Source organism: Copidosoma floridanum, unplaced genomic scaffold, assembly GCF_036245765.1.
Source record: "Copidosoma floridanum isolate Cflo_tuat_1 unplaced genomic scaffold, Cflo_Japanese_pri ptg000019l, whole genome shotgun sequence".
Taxonomy (NCBI): Eukaryota; Metazoa; Arthropoda; class Insecta; order Hymenoptera; family Encyrtidae; genus Copidosoma; species Copidosoma floridanum.
Genome location: NW_028321896.1, coordinates 12140894 through 12165687, shown reverse-complemented (window position 1 = coordinate 12165687; position 24794 = coordinate 12140894). Strand labels below are relative to the sequence as shown.

Here is a 24794-nt window from a genome sequence, read left to right as displayed (position 1 = left end):
AAAGACACGTTAACTTTGCGAGCGACATATACATATCAACGTAGCGACACTCAGCCATTTGTTGTATACTTGTACAAGTGGGGGAAACAAGGAGTAAACAAGCGCCCAAAAATAACCCAGACCGGCCGAAATCCTCCTGTCCGACCTATCGATGATGAATAATATTCAGCTGTACAAGCAAACACGGTGTACCCATCACCTTCCTCCGACTCCGTCATCCGCGGGTAGCTATACAAGGGCTCACCAAAGATAGCGGAAGCGCGATAGGGCGCCGATGAGTATATCGCTCGGAGAGAGTCCCTGAGCTTTCATCGACCGGCTCCAGCCCTTATACATATACACACTCCTGTTCCGCCCTTGCCCAAGAGTGAGGTCGCGCAACGCAACAACAGCCACTCGTCGCCTTAACGAGCTTTTGGCTCTCTCTATTTTTTTTTTTTTTTTATCTTTCCCTCTCCGTTTTCACCAGTTCCCTTCCTAGGATTGGCCGCGTCTTCGACGTCTATCATTTCACGCGCGTCGTCTTACACCGCGCTCGGGTGCAGATATAGGCCCCGGAGTAAGTATAGCAGTAACAACTGCCGTCTCTAATTTTCCATCGGCTAATCACAGTTACAGAAGTTACCCCCTTCATTACTTGGCTGTTGGCTGGGGGGTGAGGGAGAAAAGTTCGCGAGTTCGTTCTCTCTATGGCTCTAAGCTCGGTCTGCACAAACGGATGGGCACACGTGTGTGTATGTCTATAAAAGAGAGCCGGCGTGACGTCAATACCGTAATATTGAAAAAAAAAAAACAAAAAAACAAAAAACTTCAGTATCGTAACTATAATTTTACAAAACGATAAGCGGTTGCTTTTATCCGAAATGAACAATAATGGACTCGAAAGTTGTATAGTAACGGACCTTCGCGTTTTACCGAACCCTATATAAATATGTATACCTTATACCTACCGCGGGATTAACATACCCGTCCAAATGTCCGCATGTTGGAGGTACATTAAATCAAGCTCGAAGCGCAATGGTTATCAAAATTACACGCCATCACGATTGTGCGCGGCTGTAGATATCGTCGCAAGCTCTCCCTCGCATCTCCGAGTACATAATATTCGGACGCGCAGGCCAGTCGTCCGTAATGCATAAACAGATACATAGTACATATATGTACAGGAGCGATACCGCGACCAAATGGCAACTAAACTCGATTAACGCGCGTAATAGAGTGAGGGGGGGGGGTGTCCTCTCTTTTTTTTTCTTTCGAGCCATACTTCACAATTAGGATATGCATTACATGGGTGCAACGCAGGAAGAGTTTCCTCGCTTCCGGGTGGGAGGGTTGCTGCTACCAAGGTGTTCCCTATATTTTATATGTGTATAAATCAACCTACCTTGCGGCTCTATACTCTTGTTCATTGTTGCTATACTCCCCGTGTGTTGCGCGGGACCACTTTTCTCCTCCACCCGTGTGAATTTACGTTTTTCCTCGATGCTCTACACTGTTTTTTTGTTTGTTCCGTGTTTCACATGAACAGCCAATACGTTGGGATCATCTTTCTGTCGCATTTGCATGCGAAACCATAGAAAATGACATTCGTATCGGGTCGAATTGTACTGTATCGCGTTCGCACACCGTATTACTTGCCTAGTCATCCATTTGATAAATTATGTTGACGGTACCCCCCAATTCAATCAAATATTGCTTCTTTCCTCGATTACATCAAACTATCGCTGTAATCACAAAGGAGCCATTGGATTATTTTTATATACATGCGTACATGTGCATATTACAGGCATTGCAATTATTAATCTCGATGGGTATGGCTCCCGGGCTTAAATTATTGAATGTGTTCGCCCAATGCATCAGAGTTACGAGCTATATATATATACATATACCTTATATGTTATAAAATTTGTTAACAATGGCAGTGCATCGTTAACGTGACCCTGCATTTGTAATTTATAATGCATATACAGTTGCCCCGTGTTATATACCCGCTACGTCCGAACAATGTGATTCTTTTGTTAATTAGCGGTAATGATATTGTGATCGATATTCCACGGGTACCTATGTATAATGCTAGTTGTGGAATCACACGAGCGGTGGATTAAAATTCTCAGGCTGCCGAAAAAAGACTCTCGAGCGAAGATCTCGGATACATTGAATTTGGAGAGACCGATGGGGTAGGTATATGTAGCTCCGCTGAAACATCCTTTCGAGCACAAAAATATCAAAGTCCGGAATTGTGCAAGAAGAGCTTGTACAGTGCATATAACACTACTCCGGGGAAGCATGCTCGCGTGGGCTTTTTCCTTCCTCTTGGAGTGGGCTGTAAAAACCGCGACGAAGGGGGTGGGGATAATGGGATATTCCAGGTGGTCGGAAAATTAAACGCGCTCCCGATGATAGTGGCGATGTATATTTTCCTCTTTTAACCGAGTGCTCTGACCTCTCCCTCATTCGATTATTCATGGGCAACGGAGAACACGTTTCACGGCTCCTCTCCCCCCCGGTGTACTTATGTATATACATGCACTTGGTGAACTTTACTCGAGCAGAAGAAGATCATGTTTTCGTTTTTTTTTTTTTTTTTTTTTTTTCTCTTCCCTACAATTTTCTCGTGCACTTTTTCATTTAATATTCCCGAGCTCGAAAGCATCGTCAAATTAGTTGCTTATTTCGGGTTAAACGAGTTTTCGTACCTTTCACTGTGAGTATATAACGAATGGTTACAGATGATTTCCATGGCGCATCTTCTGATTGGAGGAGAAAAACATTACTTTTGTTAATTCGTTGGAGCAAAATCTGAAAGTCCCGCTTAAAGCTACATATAGCTTTCCCAGTTTTGCGGCGCAAGAGAAAAAAAAAAGAAGCGCATTTCTATAAAATCCGACTTAGTGACGATCGCGTGGCAGCCTACGGGCGCGAGGCAGGCACTTTTTTGTCAAAGCTCGCGCGGTAGAGCTTTCGACGCAGGTATGCGCACAGGTCTGACGACAGCTACAGCTTTGAGGTACTGACTTTGAATGCACGCTCTCGGCAGTGCACCAGTGGGAAAAGAAAGGGCTGTCGTACGACATATATATTTTTGTGTAGTTGCGTTGTAGCTGCGTTTCGTACGGTGCCTGGGATTTGCAATGAATTACGGTAGGCTACAGCTTTTTTTTCTGGCTTTATTGTTCTTGTGGCATTTGCTATGTGTGTACAAGTGCATGGACCCTCAATATCGACTCATTAATTGTACTGTGTTGAACGTAAAAGAATTTCATTAATGGCAATAATGACGAAACGACGATACCGAAAGTAGAAACTCGATTACTTTTCTGTGGAAGGACTCTTCTTACGCACTTTGTTCCGCAACTTTGCACTTTTTTTTGCCAATGCGGGCGATTAGATAGTTTTTTTTCTTCTATACTTTCTCCAACAACTTGCAGCGACTAACTTTGGCCAAATTCACTGCTTCTCCTTACCGTGCCAATTTACGATTGGGTGTGCGACGCACAGCCAGCCCTACGCGCTCGTCCACGGTCTAACCGAAGAAAGCACAAACTTGGAGTTGGACAGTTGGGCACGTCGATTGTACTCTCTTGCCGTCCGTCACCAAAGTTTTATCGCTTCCGTGTATATTTTTCAATTTTTGCTCACACCCCCCCGCAAAAGTTTGGCAGAGAGCCTCCACTTGGGCGTAATTTCGCCCGATTGTGTCCCTGGGCGCGGGTACAGGAGGATAAGTTAAAGCGCGCGAAAGAAGAGTTGGCTTCCGTGGTTTATCCACGCGAGGGCAAGAGTTTCGGGGCGGAGATCGAGAGATTTCAAAAGCATTTCTCTCGTCGGCTCGAGGATTGAATGACATCGGGACGAGGGTCCAAAGCTATATGCTCATCAAACGCGAATCATGTATACACTCGAGTAAAACTTTCCAGTGCGAGGTACATCAGTTGAAGAGATGTTATTCGTACACAAAGCCGCAGGCTAATGGAAATTCGTTGTTTATTCGTTAAAATCACGTTCGAGTGGAAAAACAAATTAAAATGAATTATCATCCTCCGAAGGGTACAGGAAATTAATTGAGTTTCCAAAGGCGTGTTGCAAAAGCACCGAAAAAGATGGAGCGACCCACTTCTTCGGTTCCCTTGGCGCTACACATTTAATAAAAGTGCGTCCGGAGCGCGAATCCTAGGGAAAAAAGGGGAAATAAAAAGAAAGAGGGAGGGGAAAAAAAAATAAGGCACGTGCGAAGACGACGCAGTGACACATTAAGAGGCAAGGATTTGCGCGCTTAATCGCAAACACTCGAGACGTCCTCGGCGCTGTGTTGTCGCTCTTGCCAGTCGACTCTGTCATACAAAAAAGCCTCTTGTCGCTTAAACGCTTCCGACACTCGGAGAGAAAAGCCGAGGGGAACATTTCACTGGGATCTGAATGAAATTCCGCGTGTTTATTTCTCTGCGCCTCGCTGATAAAAATAATTTGAAATTCGCGAGAAAAAAAAAATTCGATTTCAATATAATTGAATTCTTGTCTTTTGATACGTAAATGGTCTTTTGTATCCTTGAGTAAGTGCTCCTTTTTTTTGCCCTTTCGTTTTGGACTCGGTAGGGTCATCAACGATTAAATCAATTATTCCTTTTGTGATGCATAAAAACTTGAAAGCTTCATACAAAAATATTTTTTGCGTCATTTGCGTGTCTTGAACTTCTTTTTCACAAAGTGCACGCTCTGTCAAACTCGAAACTCGTCAGAGAACAAAGAGAATCTTTTTCCAATTTTCAAATGGATTGATCTGTCAAATTGGGACCGGGATGTTTGCCGAAACGATTTTCCACACCAAAGCCAGACCTTTCAAAGTTGTATCACCGACTTGTGAGGGTTTTTTTGAGATTGAAAGTGCACCCCTGTCGATTCTACTTGGATGGAAATTTCAATTATCCGGTGAATAAATTACTTTAAAACTTACTATATTTATTTAATAATTAAGCAATCTATCCATCGAAACAGTTGATTCATTGAATAAAGTAACTTAAAGGACAATATAATGGAATACTTTTAGACGATATCAAGTAACATCAATCAGTTTTAAATAACAGGTGCGAGATGCGTTACGTAGCTCTCCTTCGCTAGTTGACTAGTAATTTAAAATTGTTAAAAGTTGAAATTTAAATAAATTACTGTGTGAAAATTAAAAAAAATAAAAGTCCACAGTCTTGATATCTCGTCACCAAAAGCAGATAACGAAGCCGCTTTGAACAGTTGGGTACTGGGATTTCGCTAAAAGTTGGCCGTAGATGGCAGACATTAATAAGTGAGCAAAGCAAGAAGTTGATTTTAAGGTTTTTACAAGAACGAGTAATTCTTTTTGCACAAAAAAAAAAAAAAAACCTAAATGCTAGTAATACTTACGTTAGTAGCGTCAAGGTAACTTTTCACCATTCGAAAACCTTGAGTAGTATTCAAAAACTCATTCTGTACAGCTAACGCCCCTCATCAAACAACTTTTCTACTTCACCCTGCGTATGAGGAATCAAAAATTTGCATTTGTAAATATTCAATAGTTCGACAGGACTTGGACGCCATATGACCCACATATTGGTTTGAGACACGAGTTGAAGAACTCGACACGTGGTAGTATCGGATTAAAAATAACAAAAGGGACGAGCGAGAACGTACCGTCTTGTCACTTCGACGTCTTTTCCCCGCAACACATTATGTGAGTAACAAGGTGGAAACTTGTTTTCCCTCCTCGAGCTGTTCCATGCACACAGTGTATGATGTATGCGGTCACCGGTGGACACCCGCTTGGAGTGAAATACACTGTAAAACCAAGTGTGTTAAAGTATACGATAAAAGCGTTTAGTTGATTTTTTTTGTTTTTTTCTTTAATTTCTAACAATAAAATTAATGGTGCTCACCAGTTATTTCCCAAATTAAATTCGCTTTGGAACGGAAAACATGAAATTTCGGAAGCATACAAAGTGCACCCTACAGCCACCACTTATTGTGTTTATCTTTAATGAAAAAAATTACATGGTTATTTTTGAAACCTATATATAAACAGTACTGCATTTAATTTTGTGTGTTAAAAACCAAAATTCTAACTATTCGTTTTAAACGTATACTTTAACACGTTTATATTTTGAGTGTGTGTATATACATATACACACACAGTAGGAGGGAATCGATCGAAAACTCGATTATTCGATTCGCCAGTCATGAGTAAAATTTTTAATATTATTTTAATACATGATTTTTTAACTCTTGAAAAATGTTACTTTAGTAATTGTTTCAAGGAAAACTGATATAATATCAATAATGCTACGACTATTCGTTAAAAATCAAAGATCTTCCTTTTACTCACGCGTATTTATTACGACTCAGGAGGCCCTGTAAGAGCGAGATAACATTTTGCCCCCCCCCCACCCTCCCGTGGACGCGTAGGATAATGTTAACGTTTAATTTTAATGCTGGTTAAAATAATTGGAGGTACGTCTGTGTACACGGAGCAAATGCAATCTTCTGGGAAAACAAACGGGCGCAAGGTGGTGTGAGTTCCCTAGAAGAATATACATATATACATGTATATTCAAACGGGGCGGCTTATTTCGCCGAGGTCGAATGGAAACGTACTTACACACGCGTGCGTTTGCTTTCGTATGAGTAAAGAGGAAAAACGTGTCGAAAGATCCGGCGTTGCGATAATTTTGATTTTTTTTTTTTTTTAATCGATTCTTGCAATATTGAGTTCTAAAGCAAATATTTGCAAACATGTATGTATTGTTGCGTGAATAAATTACAGCTATAAATGATTGAAAAAGTAGCGCAAACGCGCTACAATTTTAATACGTTTTCCGTGAAACTACGCAAAAGTGTGATTTCTTAAACAGAATAGAACATTATTTCTCCATGAAAAGGAGCTCCAAATTTTTTTTTGACAATTTCCGTTCACCTCGCATCACAACACGCGCACCCTCCACACACTCGCGCATGTCCTTTCAATCAGCGGACCCCTTACATTCTGAGTATCAATGTTATTTTTTATTCAACGCTGTTTTGTTTCCTCCTAAAAGGGATGGTAAAACGAGCGCGAAGGGAGCCTCGTACCGATCGATCCGCATACGCTTCCTTATATTATTTTCACCTCGACCACGCACCGCTATTCTACGGAGCACCCTCTGGCCGTGAGATTGTTTTTTTTTTTTCCTTTCCTTTTCTTTTCTTTTTTTTTTTTCCTTTATCACGCTATGCCTGTCACGCAACAGATGTGTCAGTGTAGCGATGCGGTTTTCTTTAAAAAAAAAAATGAGTAAACAAGATTCATTAGTCAGTAAATCCTAGAGTTTAAATTAACACAATATTCTATTGTACTTACAACTCATATATTTTTACACCTTTGGCAAAATCCATCAAAGTCATGAGAATAAAAATAAAAATATCCACACAAAAATTGTATGGGCTTATGAAAGATTGAGCATTTGTTTTTAAACTATATTTACAGACCAGGACATGATAATTTTGTAGTTTTTATAATACTTGAAAAGAAAATTTTTTATTCAATACTAGTCACATTACAATACAAAGAAATATACATGTATAAATTTTTTTAGCAGATACGTGCAACACATTGTTGATGTTAAAATTTACTACAAAATATTACTTTCTTTTTTTTAAAAAAGAAGGCATCCTTGCCCAAGTCTGTCTATTTCGTACGAAAGTATATTTTTACCCGTACGGGGTTTTTCCACGGACTTGATTGCATTTATGCATTGAGTTTCAGTTCGCGGCTCATGGAGCGACGCGATATCCTTTTTACGGCCCAACTTTTATTTATCATTCTTTTCCAGGAGTTGGAGAAAAATAACTTGATGGGAATAAAAGCTCCCATCGACCCGCTCATTTGTCCTCGGAATTCATAAGTCCCAAAGTAACATGACAATCGAGAGCCCATCGATACATTTGTTTACATCCAAACAAATACGGCGATTCAAGTCGCGTTACAATGGCCACTTGCCTCCTCAACCATCGAAATTCAAACGAAACGACCGACAACTCCAATTACCTTGGCGACCATCTTACGAAAATATAATAAGTTAATAAGTTTCTCTCAAACGCACCTCCTCCCTCTTTTTGTCCTTTTTAATAAACAAATTTAACCACTCGCGCAGCGAAAAAGGCACACTCACCCTTCCCTGGAGCCGCTCGACTGAAAGGAGGCGGAAAAGGGAGAAAAGCAGCCCCTCGCTGAGATATCTTCCTTTCCTCCCACGTGTGGACCACGACGACGGCACAATTCCATCACATGGGCCAAAGTTCGTTGGCCTACCCTGTTTCCTCTCTCGGGAGGGTTTCCTTTTTTTTCCCGGCAAGCTCGGGGCTTAATATCAATTATTTTTACGCAGGTGAGAGCTCGAATGGGCCTTGGATTTCTCGGTGGATGATGGGTGTTTTTTTTTCTTTTTTTTGCAGTACTCCAATTTCATCAAGTCATCCGTACACCGCACGCGTGGGATTGAAAGTCGACGAGCTTTTCCGCGAACGAAAAGCTTTTCTCGTGGCTTTTATATTTATGGTTTTTACTTCGTAGATGTTTTACTGCTGTTGTCGCGGGAGAAAAGTCATTGTGGCGTGTGTGTACAGCGAAATGACGTTTCGGGAATGCAATTTTCATTTTGCGAAACGAGTGACATTAAAACGGAAATTGTCGGCGTGGCTTAGACCTTCAGACTTGGGCACGGATACTTTGCGTTTAAATTGTTTTCGAAAAATATGCATATAAAGCGTTAGTTTGGCTATTTTAGTACTGCTTGCGAGGCGGTACTCGGTAAAATTTTAATCTTTAAAAATTGTATTGCACTACATTTGCGGGAAACTATTATTTTCGAGTATTTTTTTTACAGTATACAGCGGGAAAACGAATGTACTAATTCTCGGAAACAATTATTTTTGTTATTCATAAAACGATGGCGCCCAGGTCCGATTCAGGCAATAATTTATCACATTTTGGACGAGAGTCGCGCTGATTACCAAGGATTACAATATAATATATTACACGTTATTTTTCAGCCAATGAGCTTTTAGCTAATGAGCTTCGAGTCGAGCGGTGCAGCGCATTTGATTCGATCAATTATGACGTTAACCGCCAGTCACGTAGGTATTTGCAGAGCTTATGAAAACAGAAAACAAAATCGATTTCGGCTCAAACGCCAAAATGTATCGCGCACCGCGCGAGATATGTTGGTCATGTTTCCAAACTTGGGGGTAAAGTGGAAAAGTTGATTTTTACGGAAAACAGATTCGACGTGCGTTATAACATTTTTACCCTCAGTAGTGCACGGCAAAGTTGTAAACATCGACGTAGCGCACTTTTAAAAGAGCAGATCAAGTGGCACTCTAAGGCCATCCATTGTGTAAAACTTTTGCGTACGAGTGGAAGAAGGAAATAAAGATGTCATCACGCTTACAATGCTAACACTGAGAGAAAAAAAAAATTAAATAAAAATTACTGTGCTATAGAATGGTAATTTGATGTCATTCCTCTTTTTACTATTGCCAACCTAATTCTTCTGAACAGTAGTTTCTATTGTACAAACAGTGAAAATTGCTGTACTTACAATAAAAATTTAAATACTTACTCTTCTAAGTATTAAAAAAAACCTTTTTTATTATAATTTTTTCTCTCAGTGTACTTGTACGAAAGCTCTAAATACCGTTGCCAAGCCCTTTCGAAAAAACACAACGACAAAAGTAGTAATGTCCACTCCGAGCTTTCAAAGCTTTCTCGGTTAATCCGCGTATCAAAAGGAAAATACGTCAAATGGGACAAGAATAAAAATATACCGTTCGCTTTTCCGTCGGTGCAGGTAACAGCCGTTGTTTCGATCCGGGAGAGTCGTCCGTGCAAATATTTTTCTTTATTTATTTCCAACGATTTCGAAGCACGCGCAAAAAAATATAATAAGCATTCGGAGCCGGAATTTCACCGCGGGCGTGGGTTGAAAGCGGAATTTACGCTCGCTAGGGTCGAACCGAGTGCACACCTACGCGTACTCTTTCCCTACGGGCGATTTAATTGGGAAAACGTTGTTCCTCTTTCCCTGGGTTTTCGTAATCCGATCGGAAAGGAACGCCCGATTTGGCGTGTTTTATACACCGCGTGGAAGCTTATTTGGAGGATATCCCGTGGCTGTATGATTTTTACTGATTCAAAAGCAGCGTACAAGCAAATAAATGCTAAAAATACCCTTAAAACGTGCTTTGATATACGCTCCTGTCTGTTTGTTGCGAGTCTGCATTTTTTGTTGAAAATATTATTCTAAAAGGATATTATGGTTACAAAAAATACCCTTAATTACTATTCTGGCTAAAAAAAAAAAAAAAAAAATTTTTGTGATTCAAAGATTTGAATCACGTTTGAATCAAAAATTTGTGAATCACTTGGACGGCCCCTCGGTTTGTTGGTTATTGAAAAATATTAACTCGAGCCTTTGCTGAACAAACAAAATAATAAGTATTATTTTTACTAACACGTTATGTGTTGTTTATATAATTTCATTCATTTGTACATTTATGTTTGCATTTATATTTTAGATACGTAAAACATGTATGAGGTACAATTTAAGCGCATACTAACTTAAAACTTTTTTTTCTATTTTTTTTTTATTATAAAATAAACTTTTCTTTACTACGAAATCGTAATTTGGGAAAAAAATATTGCGTACAGACGAAAGTTGAATTTCTCCACTAGCTGTCGTTTACGCTCAAAGTTAAGGGGGTGAAAAAATTCTGTTTTCTGTAGAAGAATGCCAAAAAAGGTTTCTGGGATGAAAAGTCTTCCGTACATCCACACTCTTTATTAACCCCAATCGCCGAATCTATTTGGCCAGTTTATAGCTTGTAGTACACTTTTTACGTTATTAAGTGACACAAAATTTTTCTTCCTCCTTTTTTTTTCTTCACAACAACGATCATCGCGAAAGCGATCACTTACTTAACCATTATCATCATTCCCTGAACTCATCCCCAACCAGAAAATTCAACCGTCCTCCCGCACCCCACACCCACCGCTATACGTACAACGCGTACACAGGTGATAAATCGCTCGTCACCGTCCGCCGCGTTTCTCAATCTCAAAGCCTCGTCTCCCTGGTATATTACATGGTCTCTCCCCAAGAAAATATAAACTCTCAAAGAGAGACGAAAACATCGCGTCCAACACCTACGCGCGCTCTACCCCGCGAATAGCAGAGAGAAACAGTTGTCAAAAGCCGCCGCAGCAAGATATAAAGACACGTATAGTTGCAAAAGAGGAAGTCACAAGTCACTCGTCAAAGAAATCCTCCGCGCTCGAGTGTACCCACCCAGTCGCATTAGCCGCGCAAAATCCATACACACGACGGAAGCCACTAATTACACGCGGTCCGTACATGCACGCTTACCTCCACGGCCGGCGTGATTAACGCGATGGTTGGAATTTCGCGATGCGCGTATACTTATTCGCACGAGTATGCCAATTCGCGAGAGTCACGCACACGAGAAGCGACGCGGACGATCGTGTTACAGTATATATATGGTCGCGTGCGGCACTTTGATTCGCCCGGGCCGTTTGACGAGCCGTGCAACAGCTCGATTGGGTACAAGTGCGCGAGAGTGCGGTCTGCGCCCTTTGAACGGAATTTCGCCCGTGCACGAGCGCTCGATCGGTTTTCACGTGGTCGATGCGATGCTTGAAATTCCCCCGGGGGGTTGTTGGGACCCGCGAATTTCGTAATTCTTCCACATGAAAACGATTTTCGTGAAAAAAAAAAAATCGTAGTCGCATTTCATATGGCAGCGCAAACGGAGTAACCGAGAGAGTAACGCGAGACGAGCCGTAGAGGAGGGGGGAGTCGTTTCGCGGACGTTGAATAATTCAACAAAACGCGAAGAGAGCATCGGCGGCGTAAAATTAACCGGCCGTGGTGCACTCTACACCGTCACTTTGAATAAACAATGTATCCCCCCCCCCCAACTTCTATAATTAGTCAAGCGCACCGAAACTTGGCCCGGCATCACTATATACCCTATTATACCCGTGGTTGAACGCCTGACTGGCTCATGGCTCGGTTTGGAATTACCGATCGATCTCCACCCCCATCACTATACACGTGTACATCTTTTGGCGGATCCGTGAATAAGCCGTGCTTTCATAATGTACAACTTCCATCGGGCATTCCCCATTAGTACCTACATCAGGTCTGATGTTTGTGCAATCGCAGGGACCTCCTGGATTAACCATAGAGATATAACTAATAGAGTTGGGGAGTCGCCTTAAAACACGTCCCGTCGGTAGAGAAAGAGAGGGGGATTGAAGTGATCCTCTACGTATAGATATACTTCCAAAGTTTTCATGCTTGTAGGTGGGGTGATGGAAGGTCTTTTCACTCTCTGTCTTTCTCTTCCAACGAGATATTTACACTTACGCGTTAGGTACTCGCTCCCCTACTCTATTAGTAATATCTCTATGGGATTAACTTGTTCATTTCATTAATTTGCGTATAACTATAGATGGATTTTTCCAAACTCTGTTTTGATCGATCGATGGTCACTACTTACGGCCAGCTCTACATTTTACATCCTAATACAAAGTGCAAGAAGGTACGCTGGTAGTGGACGTTCAACGATTGTGCGGCGCTTACCTTACAGAGCTTGTAAGAGAAGAGATAGCTAACGCTAGAGGGTACAAGTGGAATATCTCCATTATAGCTCTGTTGCCGTTTACGTTTTAGCTGTACACTTTAATCTGTAACTCGTTCATTCCAAACCAATAAGTCGTATCGATTATACCATTGTGCGGGAATCAATGGCTATATCTGACGTGTTTATCCGGAATTGCGAAGGTCTGGTTGGAGCCTTTTTTTTATGAAATATGGCGTTGTATACACGTACAGCCAACGATCGAGTATATGTGGTTACGAAGGACAAACGAGAGACACGTGCAAGCGAGTTTATCACGAATCAGTGCTTTCACGAGGATTTTCCATCATCAGTGCTCTCGATCTAAATCGCCGCATCGCCTTCCGAGATGTCGCATGGAACGAATAGACTATAAAAAAAAAAAAAAACAGAAATGCTCCTCTGTTGTAGTCTTTGTAAATGCAATTTGGTACGATTTTTAAAAGTTTGACCCCCCCCCCTGCACTGGTGAACCCCTTCATTAGCCAGCCAAAGTCATCAATCGGCTCAAACATTGACTTTGCGCTTTTAACGCCGTGTGATTAATTACGCTGATTTCACGGAAACAAGCGATCGGCCGATGATCGACTCACTTAATCATACATGCACCGATCCCATATATATATATATATATATATATATATATATATATATATTCTCGTATCCAGTAGAGCTTATCCAAACGTACACTCGAGTCGTTCTTTTTTTTTGCATCTTTGCTCTTGCCGCACATTCGCGCGCCAACTCGAACAACCCGCGACCCCGTGACGTTAATCAACCGGAGCTATCTCTGCGCCGCTCCTCTCGCATTAAACCTGTTTAAACGAGCCGCGCTCCATCTCATCGTCGTCCCGGGTTTACCTCTCGAGCGTGAGCTGTAGGAATTAAACGTTAATCAATTACTGCAGTGCCCAACGTATTTCCCGAGCCGTTCCTTTTTCCTGTGGGCTCGCCGATGTTGCGACCCACAGGCCAATATTATTCTCCGTTGCGACGGCGCCCAACTTTGTTCGTATACCCACCGCGCCGCTGCCACACTCATTAATCTCTATTGTGCAAGTTTTCTCGTAATCCTATCTTGTGGTGGGGAAGGGTGGAGGGAAGTTTGCTACTTTGTTGTTTTATTTTTTTCAACTTTGCGTCGTGGGTGGTAGAATTGCGTTGAAAAAATTGCCGCGAACAATTTTCAAAAAGGGTGGATAGGGGAGCTCAGACGAAAGCGAGACGGTGAAAAACAAAAACAAAAACAAAAATAAGTGAAAAAGTCTACCTTAGAAGCTTATTGGCAAACGAACCTAAATGCCAGCGTGTATAAACCCACTGCGTGCGAATGTCGACGCTTGGTTTTTCTTCCAAAGTTTTTTTCTCTCATGTAAGTATACATAGGGAGGGTTACCGATGCCTATCATGCCATAGACATTTAATTAGGATACTTGAAATATATAAAAAAAAAAAAAACTTACCGATTTCCCTCGTGCGATAATGACGTTTTTTTAAGTTTAGGGCCGTGTATTACACTCCAATACCTTAAAAACAACTTTCCAAAGTTGGCACGTGCCGCTCGAAAAACCCTTTGATTTACCGGCGAACCTCCAAAACGCAACACATACACACCGCATAAAAGGAAACTCGGCGAAGCTGCACCCTGCATCACCCGGCCCTTGACACTTTTCAAAAACGAGACTACGTTCGAAACACTCGAATAAGGATACACGTATACAGAAACGCGAGTGAGCTTGAACTCCGCGCGGAGCAACACACGCGATAGGTATATAAAAGTACAATTTGCATGTTTGCGTGCGCCTTCCCGTGCACCCATCGGCTGGTGAAAACACGCGACGAACCCTGACCGTGCACAACTTACCCCCCCCCCACCCCACACACACAAGGCACGTTCGTCTCTCCGTGTGTATGTCCTGTTAACTATTCGCGTGGATCTCGAGGGGTATATTTTGGGGCATCGATTTTTCCACCTCCCTCCCATAGGTACATACATACACTATATACACGCATGTTTCGAAATCTTGTGCCCCACGCACGCCCCTTACGCGATTTAAACACAATTACAATCTCGCGCATATCGGCTAAAGGGGGATATCAGTCCCACCCCCTCGTTTTGCACTATTATTCATTCGGATTAGAATTTCACGGTCCGCGCGGAGAGAGACTCGAGCGCTGAGTTTCGCGTTTGGCTTAGAGCGCGCGCGCGGCTCGGCAAATTCCCCCCCCCCCCCCTCATAACTGCTTAACGCTCTCTCGTTGTGCAACGACTTCATATACCTATACCCATGAATACATATATACGTAAATACACGGGCATAAATGACGTACTTAACGACGCCCCCCTCCGGTGCCGGTGTACAGCTGTACGTAGGTATACGCATGTGTTTCCGAAATCGTTGTAACGATTATAGCTTTACTGTGTACTTTACCGTCGTCTCTCGGTGGACAATAATACTGGGCGATGGACGGGTTGTCCGATAAATCACTCTCTCGGTCTAAAATAAACGGCGCACGTTTTCCTCGGGACCCTACACGTTACGTCCCCAAGTGATGCGCGCCTAGAAAAAGACATTTAATACCAAGGGTGTGGGGGGTTGGGGGGGGAGGGAGGGAGTTTTGTTTTTATGTTCTCGTAAAAACGTTGGATGTTATCTCGGCAAAGTATCATCGTGGGGAGTCTTGTTCGCTTTGCCAGGCTCCCGTTTGACACGCAATTATTTTAGATCTCCGTGTGATTCGAGGAAAACTCGATCAAACTTGCATCTCACCCCTGTACGCGAAACATTCGCAAACTGCAGTGCATATACCGATATAACGTACGCCAACATTGCCGATCCGTCTCTCTCTCTCTTTTGAAACCGAATGTCTCCTTATTCCTCCCTCGTGGTGGTACTCAAATTTTCCTCTCCTAAAATATTCAGGCGCCCTCGTACGCACGTTCACGTGTAGGTGCGCCAAGGACGCGCTACCTCCCCCCCTCCCGTATGTGTTTAGGTGCTCCAAGAGGTGCCGTATCCCGTCGCTGGGTTGCGCTATTATGCTAATGGTCGATGAGAAAAAGACGATTGGCTGCACTGTGCAATCGAGTCGCTTATTTTTCGCGCTCCCTTGCGGCTTGTAGGGTGTAGGCGTGTATATTTATAGCAGTGGCGGAGGGGTCGAAGATAACGGTATTGCAGGGGGCTCCTCGATCATCGCGGCTTTCCGGAAATAGTGTAACCTTCGGGGATCGTTTTTCACCCGCGGTCTGACACTTTTACTCTGTGTGCAACTTTTATATTTTTAGACGACCGGCAGTGAAGCGACGCTTGAAACATTACCCGGTCTCGTTGATATTATACAGTTAAATCGTTGGGTTGATCATCCAAGGACCCTAAATAACTATCCACTCAATTTTTACCTTTCAGTGCATCACGGTATACGTTATCCCTTGTATTTTTAACGCTCATTCGGTGAAGTTCAACTTCTCTCGTGTCCAAAGTTATGAAAATCGTTTCGCGATAATGAATTATGTTATTCCTTGTTTATCTTCTGTAAAAGCAACATGTATGTTCATTGCAAGTGAAATTTGTTGATTTTCAAATAATTTGTATTTGTTTTTTTTTTCCATTTGATTGCAGCCGACATATTTGACGAGACGGAGGCTGTCCTGAAAAAGATAAGCTCGAGTTTGAAAGCCAAATGCCTGGGCGGTGGCAGAATCAAGCACGACGCGGCCGACAAAAAGCTCCACGTGTACGGATATTCTCAGGTAAAAAAAAAAAAATTCGGTTTGTCGTTGAACTGGACTGCATGTGTACCTATGTGTGGTTACTTCATTTTTCTGGCCCATCCGTGCACCGGCTCTCACGAAATAAAAACCGGGAGCTCTTTCGATTTCGAGTAAATATTGAGTACACGGATTGCACCTTGCCGATGCAATGCATTATTGTTGAGCTCAAATGGATGGCGACTGCGCGGGTTAAAGATTTAGAAGCGGCCTTGATGTACACCAGACGACTGGACTACAGTACCCTACATGTACGCGGATCCCAGTGTATCTTACATTATTTAGTACTTTCTCGCCTGGGGATTTTTGCTTTTACTGTTGCAGATTTTCGATCGGCGCAAATGTTGCATGGGATTAGGCTTGAATTTTTTGGACAACCTTGCCATGACATTTTCAGATTTTGGTTTGAAGAGGTCCTATGAAAAGGACAAAAGTTTTTACTTTTACTACTAAGTTCAGAAGAAAATAAAAGTTTTTCTTTTTGCTATAAATTTGTAAATTGACGTTTTGCACGAGAAGGTACATTTTAATTTTGTTTTGCTGTACATTTTTTTGTCGTGAACTTTTTTTCTATAGTAAGTCAAACTAAAAAATGATATTTTGTCTAGCCGAAATATTAAACGAAAATGGTTGTGCCTTACACGCAAAAGCATCGCCTCCAGTCTATTTGTTCAAACTTGTTTAGGGAAAATTTTGAAAAATAAGTAAGTAGATCCCAGAGGCCAGATAACTCGGACGTAGTATGTTATTGTCCCTTAATAACAACGTTGGGATGGTACAAGGTACTATCGTTCGAGCGAAGGTAACGGTTATCGCAGAGAAATGTGTACAGATACACATCTATGTAGGTGGAATTTAATCGTTCAGTGCCACGAGGCATTTAATCCTGCTTTGAATTGCTAAACTCGAAGGGGAAAGGCCTCTGACTTGCGCATAGCCAGAGCTCAGAGGGTCGCAAACTCGCTTTGAAGCTTTTCTTTTTTTTTTTTTTTTTTTTTTTTTTTTATGTAATAATCGATGGAAGCTCCGAATTCGTGGAAATAAATATCATGACTTGAGTTTTCAATTTGAAAATACGAATCATCATAGTTAATACAGAGACAATTTGTGTGTAACAAAATAAGGTAAAATGGGGTATAGTGGGACAACGCATAAATTGAAGGGTATAGTGGGACAGGAGGAGAAAATCATGACTGGTAAATTCATTTGTCAAAAAATATCCTTAAAAAAATTCCCTAATATTCCTTTATCTTTTAGCTAGATAAGACTCCCAAAATTGATTGTGGTAAACGTTCAAGGGAGAATAAAAAAAATATTTTACCAAGCTGTCCAAGTACTTGTTTTATGCATACGTCTTGAACGAGGAATTTCGCCCATTTTAGATGTGACACTAAAGTTGACTATCAAGATGATATACCGAAAATAAAACTTTTTTCGTACATTCAAACTATTTATACGTAATAATATGACACTAAAGAACAAGTTTTATTAATTAGATCTTAAAAATAATTACTTCGTCATAAAATACAGCCTGTTTTAGTATACCCTTATTTTCTGCAAACACCATGTAGAAGTGGGACGAGGTTTATCATTGCTGTCCCGCTACTGCATCCTTTTTTTTTTAAACTAAGTAGTAGTGGGACAAGTACTTGACAAGAACAAATTATATTTTTAACGACTGTGATTTCATGCTTTTTACTACAGTAATCGTGCGAGTGTCATCGGTCTAATCTTTAATAGTAAAATATTAGTAAATTATAGTATTTCAGCCTTTAAAATTTGCTTCTTATCTCCACAAAAGAATCAAATAATTCTCCTTTGAAAAATTTATTTTCTGTAACCAATCTTAATTTTAAGATCAAGAAGGAAGCAGCTAAGGAAAACCGACAAGAAGTTTCAAGAGAGTAAAAAAACTGTTAGTAACAAAAAAAGAAATTAACTTGAAAATTAAAAATTAAAAAAAAAATTTTAAATAAGAAAAGCGGAATGCCAATAATGACTTAATAGTACAGGAAATAAAAAAATGTTTCTCTAAACTAGAAGACAATGTAAAAGCATTAAGTGCGTGTGAAGTTCATTTATTGCAGAGCAAAATAAAAAGAAAAAAAGAAAAGACCTTCGAAACTAATATTTATTTTAAACTTGTGTTCACTATTATTTTCGTAGTTTGTATTATTAATAATTATATTATTTAATTTATTTTGTATTAGACAAAATTTTTTTTTTTATTATTAACGGACATAGTAAGTAGGGATTTTGTGATGTCGTTTAAAAAAATATACATATAAAAGAGAAATCCCTATTAACCTATTATTTTTAATATTTATATACTCTCAAAAGTGATAATTCACCTCTTATAAATAAAAAATTGTGTTCTTACATATGCAAATAACATTATCATATACTGTCCCACTACTACCACATACAGTGTCCTACTACTGCCGTCATTCTCAAAGACTGTCCCACTACTTACTGCAGATTTCACGACTTATTTAAAAAATTATTTAAGGAAACGAATAAGCACAGTCAATAAATGTTGTTTCCTTAAGTAAAGACCTATATTTTTAATTAAAAAAAAAATTTAGGTGAATTAGCATTGGTGGAACTTCTAAAATAAGAAATAAATATTTTTTGCTTAAAAAAGTATCCCACTATACCCCATTTTACCTTATCGTTATTTTCAAAGCTCACGATGATCGCGTAGCAGTTGGGGAAAAGCTGTGGAGTCATCTTCCAAATCTCCCTCATCGCAACTCGGGATTTTATTGTACGTCGAGGGTTACAATCTCCCAACCCCTCTTGCCTTGCATCGAACGGCTCTCCGTTGTACCGTATATAAAATGTGTGTGTTCTTTTCTGCCTTTCACTCCGTTACTTCATGAATTTTCAAGCGTATTTGCGTTGCTTGCAAATTTTGTCTGCACAAAGACATTCCATGTTATATTTTTTGTGCATTTTTTTTTTATTTCAGGGATACGGTAAAGCTGATCATGACATCAGTGTGAGCATTTTGAAGACAAAGTACTCGGATTACGATATCACATGGTCCGATGAGGGATACTGAGCTTTTTTATGAATAATTCAAGATTCGATTAACTATGATTACTTGGTATGCTATATTTTACTGCAGTGCGAAAAATAATTGAAATAATTGTGTAATTTTTAATAAAGTTGTACAAAGTATTTAAAAAAAATTCACGGTGTCAGTACAAAATTTCCATTACCTTAAAAAATATTTAGGAGCATTTTGAAAGACTTTTTACAATACGACTGACCATCAAATTATTGTGTCGTTGATGCGCGACCCATTGTGTATATATAAGTAACGAGCAAAACTTTTTACATTAATCTATTTATCCTCTGTAGGTAAGCAAAAAATTAAGATTTATCCATCGTTGGTAAGAAATGGTATGTACTTATCATGAGCCGGTTACATCTCTACGTTCCTACGTTATCGCTCGGCACAGTGTACCGACGTACCGACCATAATTTTCATAGTAACAAAGGGACTATCCGCACGATGGCACTTGATGTACTTTAAGCACATATACAAGTAATTATAAATATTATAAAACTTATTTGATTAGTTTTCTATGAGTACATATAAATGATGGGTCGATCGAACGATGGGAAGTTGACGAGCCAAAACAATCGAACAATAATCAAAACGGTTGACCGGCAACGGGCGCAGCTTGTCAGAACAGTTTGGCAAACATGGACGAGCGGTCGACGGGCCGATGAAAAAATTCAAAGTAACAAGATAAATTAACACCGAGTACGCGATCATGTTCACCCGAGCCGCAAAATTCATGGTCAAACGACTCAATCAACACAGCTACCACGCCAGCGGGGGAAATTTCAAGGTACGTCCACTTATAACCACAAACTGCCAAAGAAATAGCCTGTTGAATTACCCGTTAGCAAAGTACCAACGTTAAACCTTTATTTTGTTCGCTTGATCGACACAACCCTTTTTTTCCTTTTTTTTTTAATCCACTCCACGCGTACGAGTGCAAAGTAACCCAATAACCCTTTGTTTATCCAGTCGGTGGTCGGGTCAACGCAAGTGGGCCACTCGGCGGCCACGTTTATGACGGATTATGCATCGACGCGGGACGTTGGGCTGTTGAAACACCTCAAGCTCAACCACGTGAGTCTCAGTGATAATCAATAAAAAGCATCCCATCGAAACTCACGCAAAACCACCTCGCACACAGGTAACACCAGCCTCGCCCGAGAAGAGCCTCCTGCAATCCGCCGAGGCCGCGAGCGGAGAAAATGCCGTGCAGGTAAGCGCAATGCTTCATTTTTTCCCTCCAAGCACCTGTACCTACTATTGTTGGGGATCGTTGTTTCGCGTTTACACGCACACACACACACACGCGCGCATATTTCGGTGGACGCCGAGCAATGTCGAGGCCCCCCCCGCAAGATTATCGTCCAGCGCGGGAGGAGGTCCTGTAGCTTCACAGCAGCCTATCCGTCTGTCCGCAGGCGGCTGTCCCGTGGAAGCTCGCTTGGGGGCGCGCGCTCGTCGAGCTGGGGGCTCGAGCGATGGTTGGGCGGAGGTCGGATCTCGGCGCCGGGGGCTTGCTGCGAGCGAAAGAGGAGAGAACGGAGGAGATGAAGGCGAGGATCAAGGAGCTGTTGGAGAGCATCAACGAGAAGCTGGACCACTTGAGGAGGAAGTACGCGGCGAGCGTACCGGAGGGGGTGGACGACAGGGAGCGGCTGATGGAGGAGCTGAAGGCGTTGAAGCAAAAGATGAAGGAGGAAGCGAGGAAGAAGCTGCTACAGGACCTCAAGAGGAGGAGGGACGACTGCGATAGGAGGGAGAAAGGAGCGGAGGGAGAAGTTACGGGGGGCGGGGACGGCCAAGGGAAGAAGCAGATGATGGGGCCGAAGATCGAGAAAGTGGCGAGAGGCGCGGGGTCTGATAATAAGGACGGGCAATTGTGAACGCGTCCACCGAAATAATTTATTAATGTTAGACAGAGTTTTTTTTTTTTTTTTACTCGTAGATTGGTTGCTTGGAGTACAATTGTCCCGCAAGTTTTCATACAAGGCTTTTCTTTTTTTTCTTTGTTTTCCAGAAAACTGGAGAAAACCTGCTGATCGTTGATCCCGTTGGCTTTCAAGTAAGTTTTCCCGTGCTTCCTTAACTTTGGTCGAACGACAACGCCGTGGCTCCACCTCCCTTCTGCCTCTATTCAGCGATAGCTAAACGATTCTATTTAATGCGTTTCCATTGTGCGAAATGCACGCACACACGTAGGCCGTGAATTTTCTACGCATAGACGCGTTGGACGAAAATGGCGGTCGAGGGGGAAAACAATTATGTGTTCTCGAAGGTTCTTGTGTTCGCCGGTTAGCCGAGTGGCGAGTTTTCCATGGTGACGAGGACGAGATCCCCTGGACCTCCAAAGTAAGCGCAGTGAATGGGCGAAAGGTGAGGTGGACCAAAAAAAGCGGCACTAAGAAACAGCGAAAAAAATTAAACCTCCGTTTGTTCCCTTCAAGACTCCTCTGAAAGTCGAGGCTGAATCGGATCGAGATCGGCAAGGGCATCCTTCCAAAGTGCCGCGTCGACCCCGACCGCCACTCAACCACCTGCCCAAGCCTAAACCCCAGCGCAAGCTCATCTGCGTCAAGTGTCCGATAAAAAAGCCTTGAAACCGAGAATCCTTGTTAAGTTTAGGTATAGGGTTATATATGCAGTACACGTTATTTGCTACAGAGGCCGGAAGGGAGGTAGGATGGACCCACGCGGTTCCTAGATTCATCGAGTGGATGTTGACAAGAACATGCGTTTGATGGATGAATCTCATTGTATCCGAAATTCATTCAATGAATCTAAGATCCAAAGGAGAACAAATTTTGTTTCAATGCCACGGGCTAAGTACTTTCATCTTGTATCCCTTCTATGGTAGAAACGTCACAATTTCCATCCCGAAATTCACGTGATTGCTAAGCGCCAGTTGAGCACGATATCTCGGCCTGGCTCTTTGACTCTGGAGTGCATACGTTTCGAGAATTCCGCGAGATCATACTGCCAGAAATCCAGTAAAAAGGGCGACTGTGGTGCTCCAAAAAATTCATGCTCCAAGGACAAAGTTGTTTCACCCTGCAAGCAGCGCTCGTCCTGCGGATCGGCCCAAAAAACGTGCGGCAATCCGTGTCCGCCTCCGTGTCCACCGCCTCCAAAGTGCCCACCCGCGCCTTGTCCACCTCCGTGTCCGCCTCCGTGTCCGCCCCCGAGGTGCCCACCTCCGTGTCCACCACCGCCCCCGAAGTGTCCGCCTCCGTGTCCACCACCGCCCCCGAAGTGTCCACCTCCGTGTCCACCGCCGCCCCCGAGGTGCCCACCTCCGTGTCCACCACCGCCTCCGAAGTGTCCACCTCCGTGTCCACCACCGCCCCCGAAGTGTCCCCCTCCGTGTCCATCGCCGCATCCGTCGAAAACTCCACCTTCCCCTTCGAAATGTCCACCACCGTGTCCACCACCGTGTCCACCACCGTGTCCACCACCGTGTCCACCACCGTGTCCGCCGCCGTGTCCGCCATGCAAGCCAAAGTGTCCGCCTCCTCCGCCGTCTAGCCCGTGCAACAAGCCTTGCCCGAAACCCTGCAAAGCTCCAAAGTGCCCGCCCAGTTGTCCTCTGGACCCGCCAGCGTCTCCACCGAAGCGCTCGTGCCCAGTGCCGGAACCACCACCCTGCTGCCCGAAGCCAAAGCCGACCGGCTGCTGTCCTCCGCCTCCCTGCCCGGAGCCGCCACCCCCGATGCCCGAGTGCATACCACCGCCCAAGGTTGATTTATCAATTTACCTTTATCCTTTCCACGAGTAAATAGTCCATGGTAAACATGACAAGTTCGTTCCTCTCGACACCATCCCCAGCCAAGGGACCCGTGCTGCCCCAAAAAGCCCCCGTGCTGTGACTCGGACAAAGGCCCATCCGACAAAGGCAGCTCGCCACCCAAGGGCAAGAACCCCTCCCCTCCGGGGCCGCAGAAAAAGAAAAAGGGCAAGAGCCTGTGGCAGAAGCTCACGAGGCAGATGTCGACTCGCGCTGAGTATCCCCGGTTCACGGTGCCTAGCCGGAGATTCTGGAATACGGCCCCTAAACCCAAAGAGGCTGAGGACAAGCAAAAAGGATGCAAAACCGTCAAGGAGATATGCTCGCGTAAGAGTGACTTTTTTCTTTTTTTCGTACGCGTCGAGTAAAACATTAGATGTGGGGAGGAAGAAAAAAAAAGATATCTCAGTCCACTACATTTTTACACATATATACATACGAATCCCACAAAAACAAAGGCTTACATGAAAATAAAAAACTTTATCCAAACGCGCGCATAATAGCGAAGGCCAAAATCTCTTCTCAGCGTGCGAGGTGAAACCAAACTGCAACGCGTCCTGCGAGCCACCCAAGATCCCGTGCTCCCAGCGACTAGAGAGCGTTAAGCCACAGGCAAAGGAGGATCGGACCCAAGTTGCTGCCAACTGCCTGTCCTGCAGCTTGCCGGTAAAGTGCCCACCGACCGTGAAGCCCCCCGCGCAAGAGAAGCACGAGTACTTGCCAGTCCTGTGCCCCGAGTCCTCGCCTTGCCCCTCGTACAAGGACAAGGTAACCATATACACCTACGTCGATTGGGGAATGTTTATTTCCTAGCCATATTTACTCGTGTAGGTGGACGCCGAGCCCCAGGTGGCCCAGTGCCCGCCACCGGTGCCGCTCCCGAGGCCGCCGTGTGCGCCCGTCGTGCTGTGCCCGTGCGCGCCGCCCCCGACCCTACCCCCAGGACCGTGCCCCTGTCCCGCCAGCTACACCGAAATCAAGCTCCTCGTCCCGATGGGCCAGAGCCCCTGCGCCAGGAAGCCGAGGTACGACACCACGTGCGAGAGGAGATCATACAAGTGTCCGCTCGCCAACCGAAAGTGCGGTGAAAAAAATGCAGCCCCAGGCAAGAGATGACGCGTTTGGGGAGCCCGGCGGAGGACGATGTTTCGCACGAGAGAGGAAATATTTATTTGATCTTTAGATTAAAAAAAAAACCAAAAAAAAGCCAAAAAAACCACAATTAAAAATTCAAGTGTTCATGACGCCTCAAGTTGACATAAGTTTCGAATAAGTATTCGTGAAAATCATCCCCCCCTGAAGGAAAAGCATAAAGTACAACTGTAACGGAGTACGAATTTGTCTCTTTCGCGCAAATAATCCACCAAAATCGGCTCGGGTGTGACGCCGTCCTCGGTGTACAAGAAGTCTGTATATTTTTTGTCATCATGGAAAAAAAACAAAAACATTCTGTCGCCTGTACGTGT

At 43.0% G+C, this 24794-nt stretch overlaps 1 protein-coding gene across 2 annotated transcripts in view; it reads left to right on the top strand.

The window, feature by feature from the left end:
* Window positions 1-19621, top strand: part of LOC106643052 (14 kDa phosphohistidine phosphatase) — a 71761-nt gene extending 52140 nt beyond the window's left edge. For both annotated transcript variants that reach the window (XM_014358028.2, XM_089593303.1), the window contains exons 3-4: window positions 16323-16453; window positions 19443-19621. In XM_014358028.2, coding sequence (XP_014213514.2) covers window positions 16323-16453; window positions 19443-19535 — 224 coding nt within the window. In that variant the 3' untranslated portion in view covers window positions 19536-19621. The remainder of the gene's footprint in view (window positions 1-16322; window positions 16454-19442) is intronic.
* The last annotated feature ends 5173 nt before the right edge of the window (window positions 19622-24794 follow it).